The sequence below is a fragment of the Asterias rubens genome, chromosome 8 (assembly GCF_902459465.1).
Source record: "Asterias rubens chromosome 8, eAstRub1.3, whole genome shotgun sequence".
Taxonomy (NCBI): domain Eukaryota; kingdom Metazoa; phylum Echinodermata; class Asteroidea; order Forcipulatida; family Asteriidae; genus Asterias; species Asterias rubens.
In genome coordinates, this window is record NC_047069.1 from 8,945,244 (window position 1) to 8,962,196 (window position 16,953).

At 38.8% G+C, this 16,953-nt stretch overlaps 2 protein-coding genes across 5 annotated transcripts in view; one reads left to right on the forward strand and one right to left on the reverse strand.

Moving 5' to 3' along the window:
- Window positions 1-32: 32 nt before the first annotated feature.
- On the forward strand, window positions 33-6,339 carry LOC117293800 (replication factor C subunit 3-like). The gene is made up of 8 exons (XM_033776243.1): window positions 33-326; window positions 1,465-1,602; window positions 2,357-2,424; window positions 3,104-3,201; window positions 3,461-3,642; window positions 3,837-3,973; window positions 4,392-4,560; window positions 5,000-6,339. The coding sequence occupies exons 1-8, from the start codon at window positions 240-242 to the stop codon at window positions 5,189-5,191; spliced, it is 1,071 nt and encodes a 356-aa protein (XP_033632134.1). The 5' UTR covers window positions 33-239; the 3' UTR covers window positions 5,192-6,339.
- Window positions 6,340-11,956: 5,617 nt separating this feature from the next.
- The window catches only part of LOC117293336 (neuronal PAS domain-containing protein 2-like), a 58,248-nt gene continuing 53,251 nt past the window's right edge, over window positions 11,957-16,953 (reverse strand). For all 4 annotated transcript variants that reach the window (XM_033775617.1, XM_033775620.1, XM_033775616.1 and 1 more), the window contains exons 15-16: window positions 13,649-13,818; window positions 11,957-13,162 (exon numbers count right to left, since the gene is read on the reverse strand). In XM_033775617.1, coding sequence (XP_033631508.1) covers window positions 12,578-13,162; window positions 13,649-13,818 — 755 coding nt within the window. In that variant the 3' untranslated portion in view covers window positions 11,957-12,577. The remainder of the gene's footprint in view (window positions 13,163-13,648; window positions 13,819-16,953) is intronic.

Consider the following 16,953-nt stretch of genomic DNA (forward strand, 5'->3'; position numbering starts at 1 on the left):
GACGTCGTACGCGGCGCGCAAGATCAATCTCGTTCCAGCCTCGCTCTATTCAAACAAGGGTTCGAGCAGCTCAACACCCCGTCAAATATGAGGTCGAAGTTGCCAATTGACATGTTCTACACGTTCGATAACTAAAACCCTGTAAACCCCGCGAAATCTGGAACTGTAGTCAGTGAGTAGTTCATGTCTGTGGTTCCAACAAGTGGTTCTAACTTCGAAAGACCCTTCAAAAAGTCATAATGAGTTTGTGGGTTGATAAATACCGTCCGACATCGCTTTCTAAACTCGATTTTCACAAGGATCAAGCAGCAAACCTCAGAAAACTGGTAAGTATTGATTTAAAAGTGTGAGCTGCTGTAGTTGCGATAATCGTAACCCTCCATCCTCCCGACGGTCGGAGACCGGAGGGTTACGACACAAGACTGATATTATCGGTGTAACTAGCAGTTTTGACCAGTTTTTGCCAGACTCGTGATCAGATTCGTCCTTTTTTTCCACTTTCCAAATTCATGACAGACATTCTAAACACATGGAGTTGATCTTTATTGTATGACAACGTCATCTGGAACCCTTAAAACAACATCATGAAAATATTTGGCAGAAAAAACGACAAAAACTTACCAAAAGACTGACCGAATATATCCATAATCCATAGCGGGACAATAATATTAATAATAAATATTAAATATAAACAATAACATTAACAAACATCATTTATAATCAATTATAGTGGAGACGATAGTGGAACGAACCTCATCATAGTTCAAGGTCGGAGTACCCCGTGAGCTAGACCGGAGGGGGGCGGGGGAGGCAGTAACTGGGGCGCTGTACTCCTTTTTCCGAAATTTGTCATTGTTGGTCGCGACCGATAAAACTAGGGCTAGACTAGACTAGAGACCGATAATGACAAATTTTGAAAAAAAAGGAGTATATTATAATAGCGCCCCAGTGCAAGTGCAATGTTTTATTCAAAGCAAACGTTTCCCATTTTCACCAAGTCAACATTTGAAGATCCATGACCATGTATTTGTTTGTATTGAAAATTACACACAGTGAGGTATCGTTTTTTTAGTTAAATAACACAAGGCCAGCCATCACCACTGGACTTGTTCGGTTGCAAGTTTATTGGCCTGTTTCAGTATTCAGTAAAATGACTGGCCTTGGACCTGCAGTCCAGTAGATTAATTGATAACCTCAGGGTTTCCGTATGGCGCCACCACTTTTTCACTCAGTTTTACAAAAAGGGATATATCAATCAGGTAAATAAGTTCCTATATTATTTTATATCGAATGAAAAAGTGGTGGCGCCATACGGAAACTTTCCGTTTTTTTTACCTCCCCCCATGTTGTGTTGTAGAACATCAGATTCTCTATTTCACTTGCAAAAAAAAAAATATTACCAAATTTATTTTGGAAATAACATTTCTTTTAACTGTCGGAGTGTCTCTATTCTGTCTTATGAAGGTACAAGGAGGAGACTTTCCTCATCTGCTGATCTATGGCCCATCAGGAGCAGGCAAGAAGACAAGAATCATGTGCACTCTCAGGGAGCTGTATGGATCAGGTGTTGAAAAACTACGCATTGAACATCAGAGCTTCACAGTAAGAGTTAGAGGCTAATGTTAGATTTGAATGTTGTCTGGTACAATGACGTGCTTGATCACAAGTCACCACTTAAGTGAATTCAAACTTGAATTCCTCAGACTACCTAGAAAGTTGCTTTGTCACATGATTTGGGAAAGCTTTTACGAAGTCGCGTAAGAGACAGACAGTGAAGAATTCTGAATGGATGTGTATGGCGCAACAATACCAGGGTCTGCTCATCTGGCGGTTGCTATACAAAAGCTTGTCCCGAATCATGTGACATAGCAACTGTCTCTGTAGTCTGAGGAATTCAAATGTAAGCAGTGGCTTGGCATTATTCAAGTCTAACTCACAAGTTAATGTCTTATTTGCAGCTACTACCACGGCTATTTCAATTTCCAAGAGCATTGCTAAGAACATCCTATACCAATGCATGATTCAGACATGGCCAGAAAGTCATCTTTGTGTACGGATGAAGAATCAAACTGCCAATCATTGAACTAAAACAAAATCTTATTATCTGTATACGAAAAAATTCTGGTCACAACAAATGAAACTTAACAGTCAGTGCTGTCAAATACAAAAGATTTTCCTTACAGACAATATTGTACACATGAAAAATGCAATCCTATAAAATGTAAAAGTAGAAAATGGAATGAGTGATTAAATTAATATTGATCATATTTAAATCAATAGACCAAATTTACCATTTCGGTAAGCGTATTTTCTGCACAGTTTTATCACAAATTCTTGCTTTGTTTCCAATTCTTAGACTCCATCCAAAAAGAAGATTGAGGTATCAACAATAGCAAGCAACTATCATATCGAGGTTAATCCCAGGTTAGTATTAAAAACACATAACACCGATCCATTAAAAGCTCAAGCCCATACTGTATGGACAAATGTCAGTGTTGTTGTCGAGTACTTATCAGTTGGGTATCAAGTAATACCGAGTTCTAGGGTGGCCAAGTAGTACTCGAGTACATGTACTGGGCCATCGAGTATGAGTACAATTGTCTGAGTATTTTGCTACCGAGTAACAAGTCACAACAGATGGGTACATGCAGTGGGTTGGCTTGATGTATGGAGGGATGCATGTTTCATCTTGGGGTCTGTCTTCGGCTTATTTTGAAGATTTGTGCTTTCGGTAAACAGCTTCAAACAGGCTGTAAGCCGGAGCCTTAGCATTTAAGCCAGAGCAACAGCTGTGGTTTCCATTTTCTTTTTTACACATCCAACAGCTAAACTAGCAAAAATAACAGGATTATTTCGGAAACAAGAAGAAAAGTTTAGTGTTAGATGTGGGTGGAAAACCCCAATGACGAAAACTTGGCAATCAGGTAGCTGGACTGAAAACTGAATCCTTGTACGAGGCTCTGGTCTGAGGTTGGATTCGAACAGAGGTCCAAAGGTTAAAGGCAGGGAAAGAAACCACTGAGCCAACCTGATCCTGGAAAGTACCTGGAAAGTACCTGGACTGACAATTTTTTTTAAATGTTTGCGTTCTTGTGTTTTGTAGTGACGTAGGGATTTATGATCGAGTTGTCATTCAAGAACTTTTGAAGACAGTGGCACAGACACAACAGCTAGACTCTTCAACACAGAAAGATTTCAAAGGTAAAAAAAAGCACCGCCCATATGTATCAAATTTTGTGCAACATCCCACATTTGTAGGATTTGAAACGTTGCATGGTGGAAATCTCACACAGGCTTTATGGATGATGTGCAGCTAAACGGACCATGACTAGTGCGGGTGCATAGTACGTCATCTTTGTTTTGACTTCCATTGACGTGCAATTATTCTGAAGGATTGTGATGAATGTTATAACATGCTTTGGGACAATTCCAACATGTCTCTGTCTGGTTTACATTGCAGTGGTTGTGCTGACAGAAGTTGACCGCTTGACCAAAGATGCACAGCATGCACTGAGACGTACAATGGAGAAGTACATGGCCACATGTCGCCTCATTCTGTGCTGTAACTCCACCAGTAAAGTCATCCCGGCTATTCGCAGTAGATGTCTAGGAATAAGAGTGGCAGCGCCCTCTGTTGATGAGGTGAGTCAAATGGACTTTGATAATTGCAACGTAAAGCTATTCTGTGATGTCGGCTTTATATTCATGCAAGGAAACTGGTTAAAAATGACATATGGAAGCTTACAACTTAGGCAGTTTGGTGAGATTACAAACTTTGCAGTGCACATAGTTTTAAGTCTATAAATTCATTGACATGTTTTTCTTGCAACTTGTAGATTTGTCAGATTCTTCAGACAACTTGTCGTAAGGAGGGTCTGACCCTGCCTGCCCAGCTTGGCAAACGCATCGCTGAGAAATCAGACAGGAACCTCAGAAGGTCATTACTGATGTGTGAGGCGTGCAAAGTGCAGCAGTAAGTAAATGCATTTGATCAGATTTTTCAACGTGAAGTAACATTGGGTTTTTTGGAACGAGATGTGTTTTGATCAGCCCTTCTACTTTTGTACCATTCAATATCGTCCACATGGTTTTCAATGATAAATAAACCATCCAGCCTGCCTGGAATGTAATTACATGTGGTGGATGCATCTACACAGTATAGTTCTGTGCTTAGTTGTGCCACCATACACTACCTGTGGCTTCTGATTGTTGGTAATAACGGAAAGTTATACTCCAAGAATGGAAGGGTTATTTATTCAAGTGTGCCAGTGCAGGTGAACTAATGCTCAATAGCACAGTCTGTGCTAAGACAAAGAGGAGACTGTGACTACATTTTCTGGATTATTACATTTTAAATATTTATACAATCACACCCTTGATATGTTTCCCAGGTATCCCTTCAGCGAGAACCAGGAGATACCAGTTCCCGATTGGGAAGTATTCTTGCGTGAGACAGCCAATGCAATCGTCCAAGAGCAGACACCACAACGCCTGATGCAGGTCAGAGGTCAATTGTATGAGCTTCTAACCCATTGCATTCCACCTGACATCATCATGAAGGTAAGGCACAAAGAGTCTGGACATTTTACATATAAATCATGGGAAAAGGGAGATTTCAGGCATGAATTCCAGTACAGTCTGTCCCTCTGCGAATCGGGGTACTTAAGTAGACCACAGTACAGTAAGTGCATGAATGTGCATGCTACACAATGGAATGGGGGTCTAGAAGATGTCAGCGCCCAATTCCATAGAGCTGCTTAAGCAGAAATAGCAACTCGGCATAAAAACAGTTTACGCCCGATTTAGGTTACCTGCCAAAATACCATGTCACTTACATCATTTGTGACTGGTATCCTGCTCATTTTTAGTAAGCATACATTTGTTAAGCAATATTTCTGCTTAAACAGCTCTGTAAACTTGATAGAGTTGCAGACAACATTTACCACTTGCTATCATCTCTTTGTACTCAATACTTGATATTTACTCATTTTTATTCCAGGGCCTTTTAAAAGAGCTGATAAGTAATTGTGATGGGCAGCTCAAGTCCGAGATCACTCAGGTTGCGTCCTTCTATGAGCATCGCCTTCAGCTCGGCTCCAAACCCATCTATCATCTGGAAGCATTCGTTGCTAAATTCATGAGCATCTACAAACGCTTCCTGGAAGAAGGATTTGATGATATGGCATTTTGAATCAAAATAAAAACATATATGGATAGGAAACTAGGTGCCAAGACCTGTTCATAATTCAGGCAAACTTTACAAGGAAACTTTGCAAGCAAAGCAATTTTCCTTGCGTCACATTAAATAACAAGTGCGTATGTGACCGTTTCCATCACATAGTTTGCTTTAAAGTATGAATGAAGCTAAAGCCAGGATTAAGAAAAAGGGAGTCCACATTAACTATGTATTAAAAAACAAAAATGGGGCGTCCAATCTTTTTTGTTTGGATACTATCGTTGTATATATTCAGCGCCTTGAGTACCTTGTTGGTAGATACGTGCGCTATATAAGACTTTGATATTAGTTGGAAGAAATAGAGAAGTTGACATAATATAGCTGTATGTAGACCTTATCCAGCCACAATCTTAGAGGTAAACCATTGATGAAACGATGAAAAGGCAAAGATTTGTATGCACTGCGCATAGGGTTGCACTGATACTTTGCCTGTCAGAGGGAATCCCTCCTAATGTTCCCGTGTTCCTACTATAAACAATAATTTTTGAGATGATAGAAGGTTAAATTACACACAAAGAGATGCTAGCTTTGGAGCGGGAACTAGCATAAATCCAGAGTGTGCAACAAGTATAATGTATTGCACCAAATGTTGTTATAAGGGCATGGTTCATACTTCTACTTATTGCAAGAAACTTTAGTTTTGGACTTGCCTTTCACCATGTTTGGCTCCAGGGTTCATGACACTGTAACTATCCGTCTTCATTCCTGAACAGTAAAACAATAGGTTAAATTACACAAAAACATGCCAGCCTTTGGAGCTGAAAGTAGCAAAAAGCTATAAGGGACCAACCAAAGTTTTCAAAAAATTTCAGGTCATATAGAGAGAATTACTTTTGAGGACCCCCCCCCCAAAAAAAAAAAAGTACTGGTAGTCCTTATCAAAAACATTCTTTCAAAACTGAGGCACATTATTTAAATATCAACATTTTACACACCTGTTAAAGTCATACATGGTCTCCAATACATGCTTACCAAAAAGATTTGCAAATTGGTTGAAGCAGTGTTCAGCCACTATTAACGAAACAAGTCATAGCAATACAAATATATTCCTTGTGTCTTGTAACTTTAACTCTGGAATGAATAAAGTCAATATATAAAGAAAACTACTCTTTGTATTTCAAATCATTGTATTAATATTTATTGACATTCATCATGAATCTCAAAAATCAATCAATGCACAAACAAGCTTGTTTATAATTTATTGTTAAATTAATGTGTTCACTGTCAATGAAAGACCACACACATGGCATCCCTTAACTCTCATATTTACAGTGCAACAAAAATACAGTTCTTTAAAAGATATAGTTATATAATATATATTCTCAAAATTCTTAATGGACGATTGACATACATACAAATGTTTCTGTACATACTTTTTTCCTGCCGTTAAAAGGAAAATCAAAGTTAAAAACATTTTCACACCATGATGGTTTTTTAAGAATCTATTATTACGACTACTAAATAATAGGTGTTATAAGCTAGGGCCAAGCTTAAATGTGGGGTTCAAAGATTGTTTTTTGTCAACATAATGCTTAACCGATGTTTAGCGCGGCGACAGCGGGTTACCAAGGCATCTCTTAGACACCGACCCTCGGAAATCTAAGAAAAGATTCAAGCATGAATCGTTTCTGATACTCAAATGTTTTTTTTTGTGAAAAATAATCCACACCAAATAACTTCACATGGAATCCTTTCTCAAAATAGTTAATAGTTTCAAGAGCTGCTGTGCTTCTCAGCAAGTAAGTTGTCATGATCATTAATTTTTTTACCAATACACGAGTACTTACCAATGTATGACCCTAGTTTAATGATGCTGTTAAAGCGGCACCATGTAATAAGACTTGACCAATGTCACATAAAAAAAAGTGGTTGAATAAAAGCAGCCACCTTTATGCTATATTAGTGCACATCTTATTGCAAAACAACGATTCTTACAAAAGGATTGCGAAGCTTTAAAAGAACGATTTAACTCAGAACTGTGCTCTATCAAAAATACTTTGTGAGTATTAACTTCATACTAAAAAAAGTCAATATTGTCTGGTAAAAATAGTACCATAATCTCCTGATCAGTGTGTAACAGAGACTAAATAAGGCTAACTTAGTACAGACATGGTACCTAAACTCGGTAGGAAAACGAGAAGTGTTTTTAAGAGCCAACCAACATATTATGACCCCTTGCACCAACATCACAATTGGATAGTCTGCCACACTTCAAATTTAGCGTAAACATTTGTTTAGCTCAGCTGAAAATCAGAGAGAAATTCCTTAAGGGAAGACCAAGAGTTGCCGTCTGGCCAACCTTTATGTCAAATGACCATTGTCAGGTACAGTTTTGTTGTTGTGGACAAACAAACTGAACCAAATGAAATGGCACTGCTAACTGTGCTACTAACATTCAAATTAAAAAATCAATGTCAATACCAGAAAACTTAGCAAAGGAGGTTTGCTTGTACACTTGTACAAACTTCTTCGCGTACACAGCTAGCGCAGAAATTGTCTTAGTTTAATTTGTTTTAAAGGCAGAGGACACTATTGGTAATTACTCAAAATAATTATTGGCATAACACCTTTCTTGGTGACGAGTAATGGGGAGAGGTTGATAGTATAAAACATTGTAAAGAAACAGCTCCCTCTGAAGTGCCATAGTTTTTGAGAAAGAAGTAATTTTCCACAAATTTGATTTCGAGACCTCAGATTTAGAACTTGAGGTCTCGAAATCAACCCTCTAAACGCACACAACTTCGTGTGACAAGGGTTATTTTTCTTTCATTATTATCTCGCAACTTTGATGACCGATTGAGCTCAAATTTTCACAGGTTTGTTATTTTATGCATATGTTGAGATACACCAAGTGTGAAGGCTAGTCTTTGACAATTACCAATTGTGCCCACTGCCTTAAACACAGGTTGCTTGTTAGAAAGGGACTTTTGCTTGTACACGTGAATACTTCTTCACTGAACAAAGCTAGCACAGAAAGTTGGCACTAACACTGTACATATGTGGAATAAAACAAAATCTGGAAGTAGAAAGGTTTATCAACAAGCACCTTGACAGATGTTTGTACAGCAATTTTGCTGCCATGCTATCATTTACCCATTTTATTAAAAAAGACTTTCTTTTTCTTTTCTCTCCACTTTGTTTTTATAAATGGTTCAGAATATTTCCCATTTCCTAAAATATCACCAGCATCTCATCATGAGGCTGGTACGCTTAGTTGGAGAAAGGCAAATCAACAAAGAAAATCTAAGAAAAATGTAAAAGGCAGATTTGATTTTGTAGAAGGAAAAAAGTATATGTTTCAGTTGTTTTCTCATATTCAATACATGCAAGACTTGCACAATCTATAATAATAGTAGCTAGCACATAAACATTATGAAATTTTGCATTCACTTTTAAATTTACTTAGTATTTAAAGAAACAAAAACTACAGTGTGCATAACATACATGGCATTGTTACATAACAAAACACACAATCCAAAAAGTCTTCTCAACATAAGGTAACTTGGAGGCAAACAACTGCGCTGCATGAAAAAGGACAAAGAAACATTCTTCCTAACAATGTCTCATTAGCTCAAAGAAATATTATGTGAATTTAGAAATTGTTGATATTACTGGGAACTGCAGCTGATTTCATGAAATGCTAGGATTAATCCTAACTCGAGTTAAGACGAGTAACCCATCCTAACTTAGGATGGGTTCAATGCCGTTGGAGAAGGGGTTCGCCCCGGTGTTCCTGGTTGTGGCTGCTTAATGCGCCGTAGCACCTTGTAAACCCTTATAAGGTGCTAAATAATTGGGTCTCAGAATTCATCACTGCAATAACCTATCTTTCTGAAAATTTGTATATACTCAGCGCCTTGAGTACCTTGTTTGGTAGATACGTGCGCTATATAAGACTTCGATATTATTATTATTATTATTATTATTATTAATGCGTGCTACGTATTTGGAAACGGAAATGAACCCATCCTAAATTGATCCTAAGTTAGGAAGAGTTTGGTGAAATCCACGGCTGGTTGCTTGATAATTGCATTGTGTGACGATGCCGCAATACTATGGTTATACAGCTACTTTAGAAACGATGAACTGCACAAAGTGTGACCTGGGCCAAATTTGATAAAGCTGAGGGTATAGGGTCTGGACAAGGGTGACTGTGCTGGTATCCTCTCCCTCTTATATCCCATTTGTATCCATTATGCTCTTATTTTCAATGTTTTCTGTAACTTAACTGAATTAATTACTTATGAATAGTCATGGTATATCAAAGTGTACAACAACATTCGCTTTATGCTGTAAGTTGACCCATTTCATTTTAATTTGATATTTCTTTCTTTATAAATGGGCTCATTTTTTTTGGAGTAGGCCATATTTAAGACTACAAAACTATAGACGATATGACCTATGCTTACATTCAAACCGCCCTCTGTTGACAAAACACTATATACGTCATGTTTCGCCGGGCACTGAGTTGAGTAGTCATAGTAAGATTGCGTACACTTTCTAGCTGGCTGCCAAAACACAAAGGTTTTGCCCGGCGGTATGCGCGCGAATCATGTTATGGTTTTCGTGTGACGTCAGAGGTCACATCGTCTATTGTTACATCACAAAGTGAATAATTGAGCACCAGTTTTACCTCTTACCCATTTCTACTTCCCTCTTCTCTCCCATACAAAAATTACCTGTCCATAGGAAGCACACATTGTTTACCACTTTTGCTGTTTGCTCCAATACAAAAATACATTCATGTAAATTCCCAGAGTAGATCTTGACTGGTGGTGAGCAGACAGAAAAACAAACAGGATGTAAGTGCATGTAGAATCTTTAGACTCAGTGACAATGAAGAGCGGAACTTCTGATCTATTACGACAAATCAAGAAATAGCCGCATTGGCAAAGGTCAAACAACAGACCATATCGAATATGACGTTACCATTAAAATACCTGCCCACAACATGGCTTCTTTGTGTTCATGTATGGTGCATGCTCATCGATGTACGCGTTTAGACTCACATACGGCCTGCCCTACAATATGTGTGTACATGTAGGTACACAGCACAAAGAACTTTGAATGGTTTAATAATTATTAATTGCACAAATCAATTAATTGTCACTGGCGACCAAACTTCTTCAGTCATTGTGAAATCAGTGGTTAGCTTTGCCAGATTTGAACCGAAGTCCTGCAGTCTGTTTAATTGACTGAGGTTTTTTTGTTGGATGTTACACCGTATGTATATATGGTGGATTGCATTTGCAAGGCCACCTGGGCCCAATTTCATGGCTGTGCTTACCGCCGAATTCTGCGCTTACGATCACAAATCCCCGCTTACGTGCAAGCGCCGAATTTCTGCGCTAGCCTTGTAAGCGTAGAATGCCTAGTAACGTGAAGTATGCACGCGCAGAAGCCCAAATTCGCCGCTTACCCGTGGAAAATACGCTTGCCGTAAGCACAGAATTCCCTGCTTCCGTAAGCGCCGATTCTGTGCTTACGAAAAGCAGAGCCATGAAATTGGGCCCAGGTGCTTACCGTAGCAGGGATTTGTACATGAGCACCAGAGAACTGATGCATGTGTTAGTTCAAAACGGATTCATATTGTTGCTAGTCATTCATCTGCATCAGAAAAAATACCCCGAGTCAGCTTTAGCTTTGTTAAGCAATGCTCCATAAAAAGTTTTAAAAACATTTGCTTTAAAATTGCAGAAGGGCCAAGGCACACTAAGTACGCATGCAGTGCTTTGTGGTGAAAGGCAAAGCTACAAATATAACATCAATTAATGGTGCCTGTTTGTTTTGTTTTCATTTCAGGCTGAATTTCAATTCTTCACCAGGAGTTGATCTTAATACTGGCCGAACAAGTGGTGCTGATGCGTTCAGACTTGAAAATCTTCTTGTCAGTGGAAAACAAATTTTGAAAAAAACCCTGTTGTATCTCAAGACATACTTGTTTTGTGTGCATCTGGACTACTGTACACTAGATAACACACTTTTACAATTTAAAACTTGTGCACAACATAAATGCTTTTTCACAAGACAATAAAATAAACTTTTGGGAATTTTTTTATACAAGACCTTGAAAAAAAAGTTCTCAAGTAATACTTCCTTACAGAAAAAAACTTTCATGGAAAGGAAAAACTCATTATTAAAAACAACATTTAAAGTTTAAAATACCACCCTCTCATATATCCATATAAATTATACACATGCATGTATGCATGTGCATATATCCGAAATCACACACATTGGATCCTTCAGCAGATTGTGTTGGCACCTTTATAACAAGGAAGGCAATGGGGACACAAGAACTCCCATTAACGAATGTTTCATAAGAGACTTGGCTTGTAGAAAAACACAAATATGTTTGCAAGTTAACAGCTTTGCATACAGGGTTTTGCTGCATACTCATGCCAGCTAAGCTTGGGCGATATCACGATATTATCGAATATCGCGATACTAACTTGGAAACAATTTCGATATCGGATCGATTTGGTTTTTACCGAAATATCGATATATCGTGATATATCGCGATATCGATTAAATATTGCAATATCGGGATGTATTTTCTAGCCGAGACATCATGCTACCCATAGATTTGGAGTAAAAACAGAAGAATAGGTCATTAGAATACCTCTCTTATGCTGTGACTGTCTCTTCTACAACTTTCACTGGGAGTTTGAAGACTGATGATGTCAAATTTAATTAATCGCGATTATATCGAATATCGAATATCGCGATATATTGTCGGCGATATATCGTGAATAAAATAAATCGATATCGCCCAAGCTTAATGCCAGCTTTGTACTGCAAAAGTCGCATTTCGTAGCAGACTCCTTTAGTTCTGAAAAAAACGCTGCTCTAAAGGAAAAAACAACTTCATGCCCATCCTCTGGCTACTTGAGTTTTTAACCTCTGAAGGCCATTTTCAGTTCATCTTCAGCACGTCACCTGGCAGAATTCTCTTTATTTCATCTCGTGTAGACGTGTAGGTACTTCATAGCTCTTTCAAAGTGTCTCACGCCTTCATAGGCACGGCAAAGGCTCGTCAAACCACCTCTATCAAGGCTTTATGGCAGATTGCTGATCAGTAGACATGACAAAAATTGTTTTCATTACAGGGCGTGTTTATCAAGAAGATGTTTTAAAAGGGTGAATTTTTCTTTTAAGGCAGAGCTTTTTTTCTATGGTGGGTCTTTATTGAGTCACTACTTGCTGTTGAATCACTGCTCGCAACTGAGTCAATGCTCCAGATGAGTAAAAATGACCAAGTCTCCATATTCGAGAAGAGTGTATCAACTCTTAGATATATTATAGGTCATTTTAAAATATTGACGAGTCTTGTAAAGGATGTCAATGCTCTGTTTGCGTGCTAGGGGGCATCAAAAGTTGCTGCATGAGTTCCATAGAAGATTGGTCCATATCACTTGGCATGTTTTGCATCTGATACTGGGAAAGAACCCCAAATGGGGAATGCTGCTGTTCCCTGGGCGAGGTCTGAGCATTAGAGGCACCTTGGAGTTGAGGGTTTGAGGGAGTTTGGGTGTGAGACAAACGAGACAGCCCGGCACTTGTGGGTAAAGAGAGTCTGGAGGAGTCCAAGCCACCCGGGGCAAGGAACCTTTCGTCGTCCATGGTGGTCATTCTGGTGACATTCAAACCAGGCGAGGATAAACTGGTGGTGGTTATACTGGGGGTGGTGAAGCAGGATGCCATGCCTTGATGCATCAAGGGGTGCATGGCAGGTTGCATGACGGGCAGCGCTTCAGGAGGTTGGAACATGGGAGCTGAGGAAGGCATTGGCACCCTGGATAATGATGGGTCCACTGAGACACCCTGGAACAATGACTGATTCCTTATTGCTACCTGTTGATGGTGTAGCGCTTGCTGTGATTGCCCTTGTTGCTGGTGTCCTTCTGACTGCTGCTGTGGTGGATCCTATTAAACGAACATTACAGAATTGGTAAGAAAACAAAATCGTGAAAATCACAGATTTACATCAAACTTACATGTCTAATGATAATGATAGTAGAAAACATCCCTTGAATTTTTTTTGCCTGAAATGCCATATTTGACGGGAAATAAATAATTTAACTTTGCGTTTGGAGTTTATCGCTCGGTGAGCGTTTTATTCATTTTTTGATTGCATCAATGTCATGTAAAATGTGTAGTTGTTTTTTTATTATTTTCTTGTGACCCAAATGGCCGATCGATCTCAAACTTCTACGGGTTTGTCAGTTTATGTATGTGGTGGATTACATAAAGTGCTTACACTGCCAGCAACTGTTTTGTTAGCAAAACCAATTCTGTAATGTTCCTTAAAAAAAGTAATTTATAAGACATCAGTAGAATCTGCACTAAAAATTAACAACTGCCTTCAATCAGCAGAAACAAATACATGAGACTAAATGCATTTCCACTTACTGAAGCCTGCAACATGTGTGGGAAGAATGCGGCTGCAGCCATGGCCCCTGTATTTAGCATCTTCAGACGTGATGCAGAGGATGGGTCCGTGACTAGACCAGGTTCCTCAGTCGTAGTTCGGACAGAACTTGTGCTGGCAATGGCTGGTTGGGAAACAGCCATGGTAGTTTCTGTGAAATTGGGCCAAAGGATTTCAAATATTCTCAAAATGAGTCATAGTGTTTCCTTTGTTACAGTTTTGTTACATGACATTAAACTTAGGTAAAACAACAAACAATTTCCTCAGGCGTAATTTTAACCCATGACCTTCAGATTAAAGTGCCGGCACTCTCCCAACTGAGCCACCTAGCCCTTATGTTGGTGAATGGCGGTCTCCCTTTTTTGTCAATAATATCGTTTTCAGTGGGGTATAGGGGTACCAGTAAAATGCCATTCAACCTGTAACTACCGTATAGCCAGGGATCATACCTAAGTTTGCGATACAACCTAGGAAGCAGAAGGACAGATATCCCCTTAAGACAAGGCAACTTTTTATTTCAAATATCAAGTAACCTACACCACAAGGGAAACTGATTAGGTAAACTCAAACCTTTTTTTTTATTGAACAAAGAAATAAATTACTGAAGGAGCTATGAACCGGTGCAAACTCCGGATTAACATATCAGCGCTGTACCCTACTGAGCTGTCAAGGCAGAGGAATCAAATTCTGCCCGAATAAATTTGTCTTTGTATAAACTTCACCCAGTCATATTATATACTTGATAACACAAGTTAAGACCTGGCAACATTTGCATCTTTTTTTTGCATCTTGCAATGAGGGTGTTTTTTCACAGCAATCGGAGAGAGATAGTTCGTCGTTCAATCTATTGAGGGAAACGATTTCATAATCAGGGAGATCAGGGATGAATACAAAAAATATATAATTATACATGTATACGAACAGCCAACATGGAAAGATTAAAGTAATTTTCAGGGAACTCTCTGCAGAGTCTGTCAGAGTTGGGAGCTCTGCATCCCAAGACAGATTTTGACAAGAGACACTATTTACTTTTTACCTACATGAAGTAATACTTTATTTTCATGCTACATGTATAGCAAAATAAATCAGGCTACTACATTTCCCACTCTCTTTGTCTGTTTTTTATTTTTCAGAAATGGAAAAAATTGCAAAACAAATGGGTCCTGCGCCGAAAGCAGAGCCCAATTTCATCGCGCTGTTTAGCGGCCAATTTCATGATTACTGCGCGATTTCCATTTCATAGCGCTGCTGACCGTAGGCACACGAAAAGGCATGCTAACCTTCCGGTGCTTACTGCATGAAAATAAATGATGTCACAATGCAAATCCACGGTGAACGCCCAATATATATGGCTGCCTAATTTTTCTGCTAACTTGTGAAATACGCCTGTACCACTGACAACATTTCTGCTACAGTAAGCACGCAAATTTGCTTACTGTTAAGCAGCGCTATGAAATTGGGCCCTGGTTACGGGCCTGGAGGAGAGTAAAGCAGCCTTATACATGTAGCCTCCTTGGCTACATGGCTTGATATTTTAAAGAAATAATAAAAAGATAGGGTGCCAGTGACGCCTGTTATAAACTTAGCATGGAGAGCATGTTGGTGTAACAATATAGGAATACACTTTTTAAATGTAGGAATGGCGCTTTCAAACATGGGAATAAAGTTTTGAAACATAGGAGTGGGATCTTTAAATATAATTAAAAGCAAGTGAATGGCAAGTAATACATGTACAGAAATTCTATAACTATGTTTTGTGTGTGTGTGTGTGTGTGTGCATTGTCGATAGTACTGTGCAAGATGAAAGATGCAGCAGGAGACGGCATGCCTACAAACCTGAGTCCATCGACTGAAGATTCAGTATTTGATCTAAGATGTTTTCATCCATCAGATGATTCACCTCTGCTCACAAAGTTATTTCAAGTAAATTTTGAAATGTACACCATCAGTTATCATTGTTTTTTACATTAATATGCCTCATATGTACTCAATGTCATGCAAAATGTGTACATGTAGTTGGTTTTCACTATTTTCTTGTGACCCAAATGGCCGATCGATCTCAAACTTCTACAGGTTTCTCAGTTTATGTATATGGTGGATTACATAAAGTGCTTACACTTCCAGCAACTGTTTTGTTAGCAAAACCAATTCTGTAATGTTCCTTAAAGAAAGTAATTAATACCAGAGTAACATACCTGTGAAATTTGTTCACAGGACTCGGGAAAGCACTGAGTATACAGTGCTAACACACATCGGTGTATGGGTAAAAACCAAAAATTAATATTCATTTGTACTCATTTCAAACAAAGCAAGCGGACATATCCTGTTCATAAGTGGTGTTAGTCTAGCGTAAGCCACACCCATTTCACACAAACTGACTCCACTACACAGCCCAAAAGGAGTTGCATTGGAGTTGGCCGCTCTGTTCTTCGACCAGTCTTTTGACACAATGAGATGTACAGACACAACAATGCAAGTACCCTTTCATTGCAGATAGTTCAATAAAATAAAAAACTTGTTTACAAACAATAGTTCAAACGAAACTTTTTTTTGTATTTGAAAACAAATATCAACAGGTTTTTAATATTTCATACTTTTAACATCAGAAACAGTTTGGCTTTCCATGTGACTTATTTCAGAAAGTACATAGACCCCAAAATTTGGTGTGAATCCACACATGTGCCTTGTAAATTGTAGTACATAGTTTCAGGAAATTGTGTATGAATGGGTATGTTCAGACAGCGTACTAACTTAGACCCGAACCGGTTTAACTTTTACGAGCAGCGGGGGGTGGTCGTAAAAGTAAAACCCCCTTGCGTTCAGACAGCACAGAGTTAAACCCGATCCGGTTTATCTTCGGTTTTAAGAGGTCAAAGCAGACGCGATCCCGTTGCTCCAACATCCGGTTTTATTCATCAGATTCACGCACCGAGCATGCCGATATACTGAGTGCCCCATGCCCTGGATGATCATCAGAGCATATTATTGGATACAAATGGCTCAATCGAACGCGGAAAACAGTTTTACCGCTGGGAGGATATGGGCACTTAAAACAAACATGAACACGACTCGAACAATTTGTTTTAAACAAACAAAATTTTGATACAAACCGCAGAGAAAACTCACCAAAATATTGTCCATATTGCATGAAACAGAACACGTTTCATTTTTGTGTTTGTTACCACTGTTTCCGATTTAATAAATACTTTAAGTTTGTACTCAATCGATTGGAAGTTGCTATCTCTCAAAAGCTGGTGCCGCGATTTTTATTCCGATTCGTTCATAA

What these genes read in the sequence shown, in the direction of transcription:
- LOC117293800 (XM_033776243.1), top strand. Translation starts at nt 240, where the DNA reads ATGAGTTTGTGGGTTGATAAATACCGTCCGACATCGCTTTCTAAACTC. An exon ending in CAGCAAACCTCAGAAAACTG is followed by an intron (nt 327 to 1,464) that starts GTAAGTATTGAT and finishes TGTCTTATGAAG; the next exon opens with GTACAAGGAGGAGACTTTCC. An exon ending in CACCTGACATCATCATGAAG is followed by an intron (nt 4,561 to 4,999) that starts GTAAGGCACAAA and finishes TTTTTATTCCAG; the next exon opens with GGCCTTTTAAAAGAGCTGAT.